The 15,492-nt window shown below is 58.0% G+C and overlaps 1 protein-coding gene across 1 annotated transcript; it reads left to right on the top strand.

Moving 5' to 3' along the window:
• The first annotated feature begins 468 nt into the window (after positions 1–468).
• Positions 469–12,536, top strand: AGT (angiotensinogen). Its single transcript, XM_032609337.1, has 5 exons — positions 469–751; positions 5,450–6,307; positions 9,375–9,642; positions 11,266–11,410; positions 12,066–12,536. Exons 2-5 carry the CDS (start codon positions 5,479–5,481, stop codon positions 12,255–12,257), a joined length of 1,434 nt encoding a protein of 477 aa, XP_032465228.1. The 5' UTR covers positions 469–751; positions 5,450–5,478; the 3' UTR covers positions 12,258–12,536.
• Positions 12,537–15,492: the final 2,956 nt, after the last annotated feature.

Here is a 15,492-nt window from a genome sequence, read left to right as displayed (position 1 = left end):
GCTTTGAGGGATTGATGTGTCTCACAGTCTGAAAGCATTTTGTGGGCACCTTCCCACCTGTCTAAGTCTAGTTAGTGTCTAATGGTCTCCCCAGGTAAATCACGAGATTCTAGAAGATGCTTTTGCTTGGTTGTGTGTTTCTCCCTACGCCTGTCAGAGGTCCTGACGTGGAGTGGGCGCCCAGTGGCTATTTGGACAACGGCTGGGCCGCTCAAGGCCGTCGGGTCAGGCCACCCCCAGGCCACCTGAGCGGGGCTTTCCCCTTCCCGCTGCGCCCGTGAGCCCGCACGTTCTTGGGGCCTCTCAGAAGCACATCCCAAGGGGACTCCGGCCCAAGGCTTGGGGGGCTGGCCTCGGGCCATCACATCTGGGGGCCGAGACGCATCACACCACCACACGGGACACTCCTGTGTCCCATAGCAACAGCTTCTGCTCGGGAGAACTCCAGTAAATGTGTAACTCGACCGTGTACCGGCTCAGTCTGTCAGAGGCAACAGCGTGCATCGATCTCCCTGGCTTCCTGGACGGAGGCCCAGCATGAGAGTCGCCTGGCCTGGGGTCTGTCCCCCTAGGCGGGCAGCTGCCTGAAGCTCCCACCCCCATGGCCCGGCGCCGTGATGCAACCCCTCCCCCGAGCCTGAGCACAGGGCAGCCTGGGAACGGCACGGTCCCCACCCTTCAGACATAAATAGAGCCTCAGTGGCCCAGCCAGAGGAAGAGGCCACCCCTGTCTTGGAGACGAGAGCAGAAGGTAAGCGGGAGCCTTCTCCACACCTACCCCTCCCCAGCTCTCTCCCTGCGGGGGGCTTGTCCGCTGTGGGAAGAAAGCTGGGGGCTCTGCTGGGGGCAGGGGAAGAGCTGCCGGAAGGCCACGGCTAAACAGCACCCGGGACGCAGGCGCCAGGGGCCAGTGGCGACCTGGGCTGCGGCGGACATTACCACTGAAGATGCTGAGGCTGTCTCTTCCCCCAGGCCCAGGCGGTCCTTCCTCTGAGCCCACCCTGGGTCTCATCAGGGGACCTGCTCCCCTCAGCGACAGGCAGGCTGGCCGGGTCCTCCGGTCCCTCTGAGCGGGGCTGGCCTGGGAGAAGACTCACTGTGGTCAACAGTCCACTGGGTCCTCTTCTGGCCAGAGGGGCAGCAAGGCTTGTGCAGGCAGTGGAGCTGGGGGGAAGGGCAGGCTCAGTGAACCCAGGGCTGCGTCCGCACAGGGCTCAGGGGAGCGGTGGCCTCGTCTCCTGCAGCTCTGTTGAGGCCGTGCTGGCTCTGGTCCCGGGCTCCCTGAGCCTTGGTTTGCTCATCTATAAAATGGAACCAATGGCAACAACGCCTGGCTTCCCTTGCTCAGGGACTGTGCTATAAATTAAGAGTGCTAATACAACCTGAAAGTGCTTCCTAAACTTTAGAATAAACGAAAAAGACACGGCCTTATTATTTTGACTCACGTGTAGTATAGATTAGTGCTCGAGAGTGTGGACTGTGGAGTCAGGGGCTCTGGGTTTGAATACTAGATCTGTCTCTTACTGGCTGTGTGACCTTGAGCAAGTCTCTGAACCTCTCTGTTCCTCTGCAAAACAGCACTAACCCATTCATTTAGCCACTACTTGCTGAGTACTTGTTGACACATTTTGGGGAACGTGGGACGCATCCGTGAACAAAACAGAGCAAGAGCCTCACTCCTGTGGGATTTGCATTCATTGTTTAGCGTCGCAGTACAGGCTAAACAGAAGAAATAAAAGAATAACTCAGTGATACAGAGTGTGGCAGGTGACCAGTGGCATGGGGAAGGGAAAGGAGGGCAGGGGGACTGAGTCCAGAGTGCCAGGCGTGGCGTGGCCAGTCGCAGCATGAAATCTGGCGGCGGCGAGGCGTGGGCAGGAAAGGTAGGGCTGCTGTGATGGGTCGGAAGACGATCCTGGAAATCGCTCACAACAGTGGATCCTCCTTATACATGCCTTAGCTGCCGTCCTCACCATTACCCTTACGCACGGGGCCCTGAGAAGTAGGGAAGCCTAGAAGGATGGGGCTGGTGAAGGGGGAGGCCAAGGACGGGTGGGTGGAAGAGAACGGAACCCAAGGAAGAGGGCGTCAGGCCAGGCCGGCCGGGGTGCCGACTTAGAACCGGGGCTGCGGCCACGGACCACAAGTGAGAGCCGGCGGCAGGCTCGGAAATCACCTGGAACGGTGCCGTGCCTCCAGGACGCCAGCGTGGGGCTGCGATCACCTGGCTGGCCCCCACCTGGGACCCTCAGGCCTGTCACTGAAGGAGTGCTGCACGCCCGGGCCCCAGCGCTTTCCCCGGCGAACCTGACTTGCTGTGGCCTTTTACATCCTTTTACACGAGACGTCAGCCGGCAACTTGGGCCGGCGTACCAGGAGGGCCTATGAAGAGGGGAATCTTCTGTCCTTTGTTTCCGTGTCGTGTGGTTCCTCGTGAGAACAGTGGGTTGTGTCAAATGCCTTGGAAGGAGGGGAGGCAGGGGCTGAGACCAGAGGTCAAAGTTCCCTTGGCAACCCGGCGCCTAGAGCAGGGCGAGCACACAACGCGTGGGGGCTGGATACTGAGGGCAGTTGCAGTCAGCACGCCTGGGGCAGGAAAGCACGCTGACCAGCCGTGCATGGGTGTGCAGGAAGCGTCCAGGTCTCGAGGTGACCTGGAGGCGGAGGTGACGTCCCACAGCTCCAAGGAGGCCCAGGCCAGCTCTGGGAGGGCAGCGGGGTGGTGAGGGGGGAAGCTGAGCAGTTGCCTGGTAGCACAGCACACCCCTTCAGAACCACGAGGGAGGTGTCATGTAAAAATGGCTAGAACTGAATGAAGCCGTACAGGCGGCATTCGCCCTCTCAGTGAGAACCATCACAGAATAAACGGGCAGAGCTGCCGAGGGGCCTCCTCTCCCAGGGGTTCGGCCCACTGCCGGGCTCTTGGCCAAAGGTGAGGCTGGGGCAGGGTCGCAGGGCTCTTGAGCCCAAAGGGTGCTGGAGACTGTCCCGCCCGCCCCGGGTGACCCGTGTCTAGGGAAAAGCTCTAAACCATTGCGGCACATCCGTGTCGCCTGGGAGAACGCGACCCAGACCAGTGAAATCGGGCTGTCGGTGGGTGGGGCTTGGCGGGGTGACAGAGCTCCTCGGGGATTCCACTAGCAGGGAAGAGGGAGCTGGTGTGGGGTTGACGCAGGTGAGGGATGCCTGGGCTTCCCCGGGCTGAGCCCACGGTGCTTCATCCCAACTGCATGTTGAGACCACTGGGAGACTAAAATCCCCTCCCCAAGACCCCTCCCCAGGGCCACTTAGCTAGCATCTCTGGTGGTGAGGCCCAGGGCTTCACAGTTTCTAAGGCTTCCCGGTGAGTCCCCTGAGAACCGGCGGAGAGTAAAGTAGGGTGGAATCGGTTTGTCTGTTCGTTCCATCCTTGCTGTATGACCTTGGGAACATTTCTCCACACCTTAGAACTCCCCTTTGTGTGTCTGCAAAGGAGGGAAACAATTCCTTCCTTACGCTATCCTGTAACGACTAGATAGGATGATCTATGGGAAGGGGCTTTGGTGAACTGTCACGTACCAAACAAATATAAGGTCTCCTTTCTTAGATTATACACCATAGCTGGGAAACGAGGGGAACATGCCCCAGGGATACTACACAGCTGGAATGCTCTTGCCAGGCTGATTTATAACACAGGAAGAACCTCTGTGTGTGTTAGTCTTGTACTCCAAGCTGGTGTACCACCTACCCTGGGGCTTGGAGGCCCACAAAGACCTGCTGTCTGCCCCATGTTTTGTTCTCTGGGGAAAACTGATAGCCATAACCATGTGGGCATATTAGTGCCGTGGGCTGCCACGAGTACCACACGCTGGTACTCGTTAAACAACGGAAATCTATTTTCTCCTGATTCTGGAGGCTGGAAGTCCGAGATCAAGATGTTGGCAGGGGTGGCTTCTTCTGAGGCCTCTCTCCTTGGCCTGCAGGCGGTCGGTCTCCTGGCCATCTTCTCCTTGTATTTTCGAGTGGTCCTCCCTGTCTGTGTTTTAATCTCCTCTTTGTATAAGGACACCAGTCAGATTGGATTAGGGCCACCCTGATGGCCTCATTTAACCTACACTACTTCTTTAAAGACTCTGTCTCCAAATATAGTCACTTTAAAATATATTTTTTTAATATTTATTTTTTTTTGTTTTGGCCGCGTCGGGTCTGAGTTGCGGCACGTGGGATCTTTCGTTGCGGCGAGCGGGCTTCTCTCTAGTCACGGTGCGTGGGCTTAGTTGCCCCGCAGCACATGGGACCTTAGTTCCCCGACCAGGGATCGAACCTGCGTCCCCTGCACTGAGAGTCGGATTCTTAACCACTGGACCACCAGGGAAGTCCCTAAATATAGTCACACTTTGAGGCACTGGGGGTCAGAACTTTGTTGACGAAAATAATCAATAAACAATCTATATTAGGAATAGAAAAAACTCTTTGATTTGAGCCAAACTGGGGACTGTAGCAGGGAGACACAGATACAGGAAGCACTTGAATTGGGTTCCACCAGGCAACTAAATAGAGGAGGCTTGTAAAAGCAAAAACTGCAAAATTACATAAGCTGTTTGTCAAGAATTAGGATGGGCACTGGCAAGAAGTAAGGCTGTTTGTTTAGCAAGGATTGGTTGGGGTCCAAAAAGGTTGCATAGTTACAAGGGGAGACCTTGAGACCATAAGGTTGCAGCTGGCAACGGCTAGCTGATAGGATTTTGAGAATGGCTGGTGGTGTCCTTGAGTCTGATAGAGTTCAGAAAATTCAAGTTCTCAGTGATGCACGAACATGTCTGAAACCACAACTGCAGTGGCCACCCAGCTCCACTTTGGATAAGCCAGAATGACTTCCCCATACCTCAGTATGTAAACATTTCTCCCATCAACTTCAACATTTGGATTTTAAAATTTTTGCATAAATATCATGATACTTTGTTACTCAAAGTGTTCCTTTAAAAATAAGTTAAAATGTTTCCAGATTACTCTTCTGTTAACCAGGTAATTATTGACCAAAGCATCATATCACTAATTAGCGCAAGGTAAAAATAATACAAGCCACTCACATATTCTTGAAGAAAAATGCTTGCGATATTTTGTGAAAACATTTGTTTACATTTTTTACTTGACTTAATGAGCCATTTCATATTTGTTCTTTAAAATCTACAAATGTCTTCGTATTCAGGCATCCTCACCACTCTAAAATTTAAACAAAACAAAACCCAAACCCAACCCCAAAATAAAACCCCACGAAAGCACAACTCAGCCCATGACAGTGCAGTTTGCACCTGGATCATAGACATAGATATTTTCCGCAGAGCTTTGAACCACTTCCTCTCTGACATTTGTTAAGACATGGAGGGATTTCTCCTGTGCTAACTGGTTGTAGGGAATATGGCTAGAGGGCATTCAATAATCCTCTTTCACCCTTCACAAAATATTTCAGGGTCCGCAGAAGTGAGCACCCCGTCAGAGATGGCTCCTGCTGGCCTGAGCCTGGGGGCCTCCGTCCTTTGCCTCTTGGCCTGGGCTCACCTGGCCACTGCAGACCGGGTGTATATACACCCCTTCCACCTCCTTGTTTACAGCAAGAGCAGCTGTGACCAGCTGGAGAAACCCAGGGCGGAGTCGCCCCCAGACCCAACCTTCACACCTGTCCCGATTCAGGCCAAGTCGTCCACCGTGGATGAGCAGGCCCTGCGGGAGCAGCTGGTTCGAGCCACCCAGCAGCTGGAGGCCGAAGAGCGGCTGCGGGCCGTGAAGGTGGGGGTGTTGCTCAACTTCATGGGCTTCCACATGTACAAGATGCTGAGCGAGACACGGAGCGCAGCCAGCGGGGCTGTGCTCTCCCCGGTGGCTCTCTTTGGCACCCTGACCTCTTTCTACCTGGGGGCCTTGGACCCCACGGCCAGCAGACTACAGGCGTTCCTGGGCGTCCCGGGGGAGGATCGGGGCTGCACCTCCCGGCTGGATGGTCACAAGGTCCTGTCCGCCCTGCAGACCATCCAGGGCCTCCTGGTGGCCCAGGGCGGGGCCGGCAGCCGGGCCAGACTGCTCCTGTCCACGGTGGTCGGGCTGTTCACGGCCCCTGGCCTGCGCCTGAAGCAGCCATTCGTGCAGGGCCTGTCTTCCATCTCCCCTGTCACCCTCTCCCGCTCGCTAGACTTGTCCACGGACCCAGATCTCGCTGCTGAGAAGATCAACAGGTTCATGCAGGCTGTGACGGGGTGGGAGATGGGCAGGCCCCTGACAGGGGTCAACCCAGACAGCACCCTGCTCTTCAACACTTACGTCCACTTCCAAGGTAAGGCCAGCCCTCGGGGGGGCTCTGCCCCCGGCCGGTGCAGGAGGGTGGCAGTTCTTTGTCTGTATGGACTTCACGTCCGACGTCTCAGTTCAGCTGAGCAGGGCTGGGCCTGGAGAGGGGCAGGGTAGCAGATGTGGAGAAGTACCTGGGGCCACCCTCACGGAAGACGAAGTGGCTGCCCCCCTGGGCTCCTTGGATGAGCACTGGCCGAGCATCTGCCTCCCCCGCTGCTGCCCTACTATGTGCAGCTACTGCACTGCATCCTTCTACTTTCATCACTGAATCCCCGCGTGATGCGGTGAGAGGTGTGATTTGCCTTTGTTTACCAGTGAGGAAACAGACTCAGAGAAACAAAGGGACCGGTCCCAGGTTCTAAAGTCACGTCTCGTGGCCGTGGCCCAGCTCCACGCTCAGAAGGGACGGGTGCCTGTCTGTTGAGAAGATCAAGGGTTCTCGTCCTTGAGAAGGTCACTGTCCCATGCAAAAATAACCAGTTTGCTTACATCACTTTCATATTGAGAGAGGTTATTACCAAAAAAAATGCCTAAGACACAGGCTGTTCATTCATTCAAAAACAATCATTGAGGATGTAGTACTTGTAGGACTCTGAGCTGGTGCCTCAGAGGGGACAAGCAGGGAGGCTGCACAGGCTCCGCCCCCAGCTTGCTGACTGTGGTTTACCAGAAAGCTGGATCCCCCGGACCAGTGCCTCAGCCCCAGAGCTGCAGGTAAGGCGCTCTGGGAAGGTGGCCCGGGGCTCAGCGCACTCGGCGAGGGGCGTCACCTGGGAGAGGACAGAAGGAAGGCCTGGGAAGTGGCACAAGGCTGCCAAGGTCAGGGCGAGGAACCAGAACAGGAGTGGCTTTGTTTGGCCCGAGCTCAGAAGGAGAGAATGGGACAGTGTTAGGCAAGGCCACAAAGATGGGTCAGGGCCAGACTTTGAGACTTTGGATGTGATGCTGGGAGTTTGGAGCTGTGGGTGTCTGGGAGCTGAGTGGCAGACTTTCTGCGCAGAGGTCATCCCTGGCCTGCACTGTGGGGACTGGAGGCTGGGAGAGTGGTTGGAAGGTTATGCAATCGCCCGGCAAACTCTCCTGGGAGCAGGCCCTGAGGTCTCGGCTCTGTGAACGGAGGGGCGGGCTGAGGAGGGCTGCGCGTGAGGTGCTATCGGGACGTGCGACCTAGCAGAGCCGAGAGACAAGGAAGGCGGTCGGAGGGCAGGGCTGTGGGGACAGGCGAAGGCTGAACAGAGCGCGGTCCTTTCCTTACTCTGACAATATCCTGGAAGGCTGAAAACCTACAAAGAAAAGGCCTCCAGCCTGCCTTTGGGAGCAGGGGGAAGGTGCTAACCCCAGGAGGGCGCAGGTCCCCGCGCTGACAGGTCCCGGGAGCAGAGTCCAGGCAGGGGCCATGCAGCCAGGGGTGGCCGCACCCCATGGAGGGTGGAGGGGGCCTGTGAGCTCGGCCCGCCGTCCCTAAGAGGAGCCTGGGAGGAGAGCTTAATGCGAAAGGCCTGCCCCCCAAAAGGCAGAGCCAGAGAGCAACTGGCGCCAGAAAGGGCCTCACCAGTTTTCCTAACCTGGCGAGACGTCCTTAATCTCTGGATGAGAACAGGGTGCTGTGTTCTTCAGTCGAGCAGAGAGTAGCGGGCAGCCACCTTCGTTTCAGACTCCCATATCTGTTTTGGAAGGCAGCATCCTTCTTTCCCTTTTAGTTTGTTGGTGGAAAAAATTTAGTCCTTCTTTCCCTATACACTAACCAGCCGCCTGCCAGGTCTGTGGGCCGGCGTGGAGGTGCCCTGGGGAGCCAGAGGGCGGACACTGCAGCTCCTCGTGAGCAGCCCTCCCGAAGCCGAGCTTGTCTGTACACACAGGGCTCCGAGGATGGAGGACAGGGCAGAGGCTGGGTGCCCTGGCCACTCCCTCCTCACAAGACCCAGGCTCCCTGTCCCCAGCTCCCTCACCCCTCTTTCCTTGGAGACCTCAGGCTCAATAAGAAGGGACCCCTGACTCATTTAAGTCACATCTGCTCAGATCTCCCAAGTGCCAGGTGCCCCAGGGCCACTGTGCAATGGGCTCATCTCTCAACCTCACCTGTTCTCCCGGGGACAACCACACTGGGCCGTTCAAGGGCACTGGGATGACCGCAGAGGGAGGGATGTGCTGGTGCACCCCCAGGTGCCAGCGCCTTCGGCAAGCTGCTCAGCAACAGCTCAGCTCCGCAACCCCCATGCCACAGCCCGCCCCTGGGGGTGGCAGGGGGCAGGGAGGGCTCGGCCCCCTCAGGGCGCAGCACACAGGAAGCACGTAGCACTTCCGCTCACATCCACTGGTCACCGGATCATCTGTCTGTCCCCAGCAGCAAGCAGTACCGAGAGACGTGAAACGATTCCGTGTGCTAGTGTAACGGTGGACACGCCATTGAGCGTTTGTCCAAACCTGTAAAACGTCCAGCACCAGGCATGAACTGTGTGAACTCTGGAACTCTGGGTGACGATGACGTGGCCACATCGGTTCCTCAGTGTTACCCAACGTACCGTCTAGCGGGGATGCTGGTCGTAGGGGGGCTGTGTGCTGGGGAGGGGGGAGTAGCGGACATACAGGAAAGACCTGCACTTTTCTCGTAATTTTGCCGTGAACCTAAACGGCTCTAAGAAATAAAGTGGTTCTTCTGGCTTGTTGTTTGTTTTTTAAAGTAAGCATGGCAGAGCCCAGGCTTGGGGCCAGGGCAGCTCTGGGTCTGAGTTTACCTGGTTTTTAGCGCGGTAGGATCCTCGAGCTCGGTTCCTTTGTGGGCCTCAGGTTGGGGCCTGGTGTGGACTACGCCTTCCACATTGGCAGTTGGTGGATTTTGCAGGAGGAAGAATTGATGGTCAGGGGTCCTGGGGCTGGTGAACTTCGGGGGCCAGGAAAGTGCAGAGCAGCCTGGGGCTGGGGCAGGGGCGAGGCTTTGGTGGGGAAGGGGAGGGGGAGGGGAGGGGAGGGGAAGGGGGTCTGCGACCCAGCCCTGCCCCACGCCTTCCCTCTCCTGACTCTTCCCTTCCTGTCTCCTGCCGGGTCCCCAGGAAAGATGAAGGGGTTCTCCCTGCTGCCGGGGCTCCAGGAGTTCTGGGTGGACAACACCACCTCAGTGTCGGTCCCTATGCTCTTGGGCATCGGCACCTTCCACTACTGGAGCGACACCCAGAACAACCTCTCCGTGACCCGCGTGCCCCTCAGCGCCAATGCCTGCCTGCTGCTCATCCAGCCGCACCGCCCTCCCAACTTGCGGCAGGTGGAGGCCCTCACCTTCCAGCACAACTTCCTGACCCGGATGAAGAATCTCTCTCCCCGGTACGGCTCCGGGAAACTGCTTGGACCCTCCTGGGCTGCGCCCCTGGAGTGGGGAGCTGCATGGACGGCTCTGCCCGGGCGGTGGGGGGCATGGGTGGCCACGGGCGCGGTGTGGGCCGAGCCCTGGGCACCCAGAGGGTAGGGTGGCGACGGTGCCTCTGCACCCTCCACCCACCAGTGCACCCTCCATCCGTGGACCCAGCTCTCTGGGTCCCTCTCTGGGTGCAGGAGAGGTAGGGGAGGAGGCCCGCTTTTCCCCATGCTTCCGTTTACCCGCAGGCTTGGGCGGCCCACGGTCAGTACTCCGAGAGGGGACCTTTGCCGTGTGTGATCCGCTGCATTCCAACAGCTTCCTGGGGGCTGACTTTCCAGGAGCCCTGGGACCCCTTCAAGAGCCCTGGGAGTAGGCAGGCTTTCTCGGGCTGCTGCTCTTGACTCCAGGACTCCCCTCGTTTGCTGCCTGGGTCATCTGTTCCTCTTTCCTACTGCGACTGGGGCATCAGACTTGCTTACGTATCAGGCCCAGAGCAGCGGGTCCAGATTCTGAGACAGGCACCAAGGGGCACAGAGGGCCTCCTGAGGTCAACTCTTTTTAAGTCATTTTTTTAAAACTGTGGTAAACACATAACATAGAATTTATGGCTCAGCCGAGCCATTTTATAGTGTATATCTCTGTGGCATCAATACCTTCACGTTTTTGTGCTACCAACCATCTGTCTCCAGAAACTTTTCATCTTCCCAAACTGAAGCTCTGTCCCCATTAATCACTAACAACTCATTTCCCCCCGCTGCAGCCCCTGGCGACCACCCTCCTACTTTGTCTCTATGAACTCGACTCCTCTGTGTACCTCCTGTAAGTGGTATCACAGAGTATTTGTCCTTTTGTGTTGGGCTTATTTCACTGAGCATAATGTCCTCAAGCCTCATGCATGCTGTATCACGTGTGAGAATGTCCTTCCTCTTTGGGGCTGGGTAGTATTCCAGTGTGGTATCTGCCACGGTCTGTTTATCCAGCCATCCGCTGATGGACACCTGGGTCACTTCCACCTTTTGGCTGTTGTGAATAGCGCTGCTCTGGACATGGGTGTACTGTCAACCCTGTAAGGGTCTGGTGCATCGCTGGAAACATCTATGGGCTCTCAGGGTTGCCCAAGGAAGGCAGAGGTAGTACATGGAGGTGAACTGACTTGACATAAGTGACATGCCCGGCACAGAGGCTGACATCGTACCTTCTCCCCCTCCCACGGGGAGCTCACCACTGAAAGGTAGTAAGACACGACACGTTATTTTAGAGGACAGCATTTTAAAATTAACCAACGAGTATGCTTTCAATGCAGCCAACCTAAAAAAGTAGAAAAAAGAATAGACAGCTATTCACATCAACCCCCAGAGAGCGCCGTTGTTAAATACTGTACATCCCTCCCACAGAATTTCAAAGAAAATGAATGTTTTTTAAATTGTATTTGTTGCTGAAAATTTTCCCGAGACACCCTAGCTGGGTGAGGCTAGCAAACGCCCCCTCATTCGGGGACACACGCCACCCGGCTTCCCGGGTCTTCCGTGAGTCCGGTGTGGCCTGGGGCTTCACAGCTGGAGCTTGGTAACCGTGTGTCATCTCCCCAGGGCCATCCGCCTGACCATGCCCCAGCTGACACTGAAAGGGTCCTACGACCTGCAGGACCTGCTTGCCCAGACCAAGCTGCCCGCCCTGCTGGGCGCCGAGGCAAACCTGGGCAAAATCAGCGATGCCAACCTCAGAGTTGGAAAGGTACCGTGCCGCCGGCGTCTGTGCCTGACGTGGGCTCTGTGTTCCTGGAGTCGGGAGGCACGGGTGGGAGGGACACAGGGGCGGCCCGGGGGCAGGAGGAGAGAGAGGAGGGCGTGGCCGGGCGGCTGGGGGCCCAGGGTGGCAGAGAAGTGACCGGAGCTCTGCCAGGGACAGCTGGAGAGCAGCAAACCTCTCCCCACCACGTGCTCTGGGCTCTGTCCCACCTGCCCAGCCTCGGGTCCCCCCCAGATCCTACAGCAGGGTCGGGACGGGGACCCGGGGACTAGTGCCTCTAGGCCGGCTGCCGGCCCTGCCACACAGCTCCTGGCTTCAGGGATGCACTTAGCAGCAGACGGACGGTCCTGGGGCACAGGGGGCGATGGACGCCCGCAACCGAGAAATGCCTACACGCTGGGAGGGAGGGGAGGCCGGGTGGCTCACAGTCCTGGGCCCGGAGCCCTCTGCGCCGAGTTCGCAGAGAGAAGCACCCGCCCGGGACAGCAGGGGAAGGTGGAGACGGGCGGGTTTGGGGGACACTTTGGGGAGGAGCCATCACATCGTGTGAGCCGGGCCGAGGGAGGGCGGGCAGGCTGGCGAGTGGTCCTCCCCCGGGCCCGGGCCTTCAGGAGCGACCCCCAGGCTCGCTGCTTTGCAGGTGCTGAACAGTGTTCTCTTTGAGCTAAAAGCAGACGAGGGAGAGCAGCCCACGGAGTCTGCACCACAGCCAGCTGGGCCCGAGGTCTTGGAGGTGACCCTGAACAGCCCGTTCCTGTTGGCCGTCTTGGAGCGAGACTCGGCTGCCCTGCACTTCCTGGGCCGCGTGTCCAACCCGCTGAGCGCTGCGTGAGGCCTGCTGCCCGTGTGTCACCGCCGGTGTCACCACCCGTCCCCGTTCTCTTCCACGGAGTCCACCGAGAGCGGCCACTCCTGGGAAACGCGCGCTGTGTACAGTGAGCACCCTTCTCAGGCGGCGGGGGGGATGCAGGGCCATGAGCCCGTGTTCGGTACAGGCCACTGCTCCTGAAAGAGCTTGAACACGCCAGCTTGTTTCTGAAACCCAAAATGGTTTCCTTTTTCATCGAGGACAGAAATCGGGCTTTAAAATTAAAACATCCCTTTCTCATTGCCCCAGGCTCACCTTTGGCTTATTGAGTGTGACGATGACCTGCAAGTGGTCCACGATGCGTTCCTTTCTCTGGGTTTCTCAGCTTTTCTTTCCCCTGATACTTGTGGTTTTTGAAAAACACATTACGAAAAACAACACAAGCGTCTGAATGTACGTTAGACTGTAATCCCATGGCTGGCTATCCCTGCGGTGTTAATAAATGTCTTGCAACAGTAAGCAAAAGTGAAAGCCTCTTTCACTCGGCGGCAGCAGCGGGACTAACGTGTGCAAGGCAGCTGACGGGCTGTACCGACAAAAGGGCCTTTTCGGCCTTGGAGCCGTGTCTGGACGGGGCTTTCATGGAAGGCACAGGCTGTCCTCGCCTCATCTGGACAAGTTCCAGGTGCGCAGACCGGCTGCGCGGAGCCCGCTGGGAAGCACCGGGCGGCAGACAGCCAGGCCCTTCCTCCCAGACACGTCCCGGGATTGCTGCTTACAGTGGCTGGGCTCGGAAGGTGGAGTGAGAAACCTTCACCCGTGAACGTGGGCACATCCCTCTCCGTCTGCTGAGTGCCTGCCTGTCCCCCACTTTCTAAGTCTCAGGCAGAGCCCGAGAGGGAGGTGGGGCCCTCGCAGGCTGGCCCATGCTGCTCGCCCCGAACTGTGAGATGCACGCAGAGCACCTTCGTTCCCTGCCTTCCATGAATACTGAAAGGACTAAGCTGTCTTGAAGTGTGGCCACTACCCATAAGGGCCAAGGAGCAGGGGAGGGAGCCGGAGGCTCAAGGGCTGGGAGTGGACGGCGTCTTTGCTCTGCTTGTAGGAGCTGCCCCGCCCACCCCAGACTGGGCCCCTGCAGCCGCTCCAAGGGCCCGGCTCTTCCGGACGGAACTGTGGCAACGGGGTGGGCGTCTGCTCCTCCGACCACCGAGGCCGGCAGGGGACAGCAGCTCAGCTTCTCTCCCCACACGCCCAAGCCCCCCTCTGTAGTCTAAACACCTCTCCCTAGTTTCGATGTCAGGGGAGACCGCTGTCCTTCCCAGCCGTCTAGTCTGCCGCGCCGGGCACATGAGAGGCATCCCAGAGATGGGCGGCTGGGCAGGAAGCCCGGCTCCAACACTTACGAACTGCTGTGTGCCCCAGATCCAGTTACTTTGCCTCTCTGGGCCTCCCTGCCTTTATTTGTAAAACGGGAAACACCTGAACGAAAAACTGAATAACCACCACCAATACGTCAATGGCCCTCAGTCCACACAAAGGCCGCGCCCTCCCTGTCTGGAAGTCCTGCTCCGCAAAAGTACGGCAGGAAGGGGGTGCCTATCTGTGGGCAGCTGTGGCAGGCTAAATAATGGCACCCAAAGACGCCCAGGTCCCAATCCCTAGAACCTCTAAATGTGACCTTAGATGGCAAAGGGGGCTTTGCAGATGTGATTAAAGGTCTTCAGGCGAGAAGGTGATCCTGGGTTATCTGCGTGGGCCCTGGGTGCAGTCACAGGCCTCCTTGTAAGAGGGAGGAACAGAGAGACTGGAGGAGGAGAAGGGAGATGTGACACGGGGCCACGGGGCAAGGAGTGAGGACAGCCTCGCGAAGCTGCACAGGAAGGGCAGGGTCCTCCGCTAGCGTCCGGGGGAGCACTGCCCTGGGAGCCTAGGAGAAAGGCAGGCCCGCAGGCCCCGCCCAGACCTCCTGAGTCGGAATCTGTATCTTTGCAGGAGGCCCGGGGATCACCTAGAATTTAGGAAGCACTGCTTTAAGCGATGCTCAAAACCTCCCCTCCAAGCACACGCTTCTAGGCAGGAACGTGGCCACCACCCGTCAGGACCCACCACTTGGAGTTAGGGTCTCGAGGGCACAGAAGCATCGGCAAATCAGAACCACAGCCACCACGGTGTCTTCTGTAATCCCTAAAGCAACTTCAGGCGAGAAACGGTTTTCATTTTCAAAACAGGTGCCGACTGCTGGATTCAGAGCTGCCTTTCACAACAATCCTCCCAGCACATGCCTTCCCGCACCTGACGAATATCTGTGACGGCCGCTGGGTGCCCAGCTTTGGGTGAAGTCGCCTGGATAGACCTGGGGCAGCCCCACCACGGCGGCCAGAGGACGAGGATGTTTGTGCTCTGCCCTTATTTCCAAAAGCAACCGGCAGGACACTAACGGACTTGCCGCTCTCCGCTCCGGAGCTCTTTCACAGATGCGCAGAAGGCTCAGGGTGCCGCAAGGATACTCAGGACCGACGTCCTGTGCACCACTTGACGCAAAAGGATTAACGGATTAACGGTAGGGGTTTGTTTCTCTTACACATTTCTGCAGCCAACCGTGCGTCTTGCTGGGGTTGCGAAGTGCTTATCCAGTGACAAGGTCATCATCTGACAACTACAGGTCCCTTCAATCTGACATTCCAGCTGGGCACGAGCCCCGGCCCAAGGACGGCCAGGGGACGCGCCTCACGGCTCCCGAGGGATGTCATCAGATCCCAAACCTGTTCCCGACTCAACTCCTTAATTTCTGTTTCCTCACCTGCAAACTGGGAACAACAGTGCTGGAGTTGGAGGGGCTAATATACTGTATCCCTGTCCACCACGTCCTGAAACAACCGATAAAGGCAAAGCAGCCGGGGAGATGGGGACAGCGCCGGAGTCTATCGCTGCCTGAGACCGGGCCACGTGGCTGCCGAGGCCCCGAGGGAGCCCACGCCATGCGGAGGCAGTGATGCAGCGCGTGCAGCGCACCCCGTCACGCCGAGCTGCAGGCTCGCCTCCTGGCACGAGGCCGCGCCCCAACTCCCAGATGTGCGTGCAGCTCCGGGGCGGCGCTGAGGGGCCGGCTCTCCCCGCCCCGGCCCCCGCTGCCCAGGGGCCCAGCACCGCACAACGGGGCGCCAGCACCCCCGGCCAAGCGGGCTCAGCCCCTTGGCGCCAGTCCCTCCCACGGTCTCACTCGCCCTCCTGTGCCTCTGGCCAGCTTCCTAATGTT

This window comes from Phocoena sinus, chromosome 16, assembly GCF_008692025.1.
Source record: "Phocoena sinus isolate mPhoSin1 chromosome 16, mPhoSin1.pri, whole genome shotgun sequence".
NCBI classification, from domain to species: Eukaryota; Metazoa; Chordata; class Mammalia; order Artiodactyla; family Phocoenidae; genus Phocoena; species Phocoena sinus.
The sequence above is the reverse complement of the archived record's forward strand: the minus strand, read 5'-3'. Positions and strand labels throughout refer to the sequence as shown.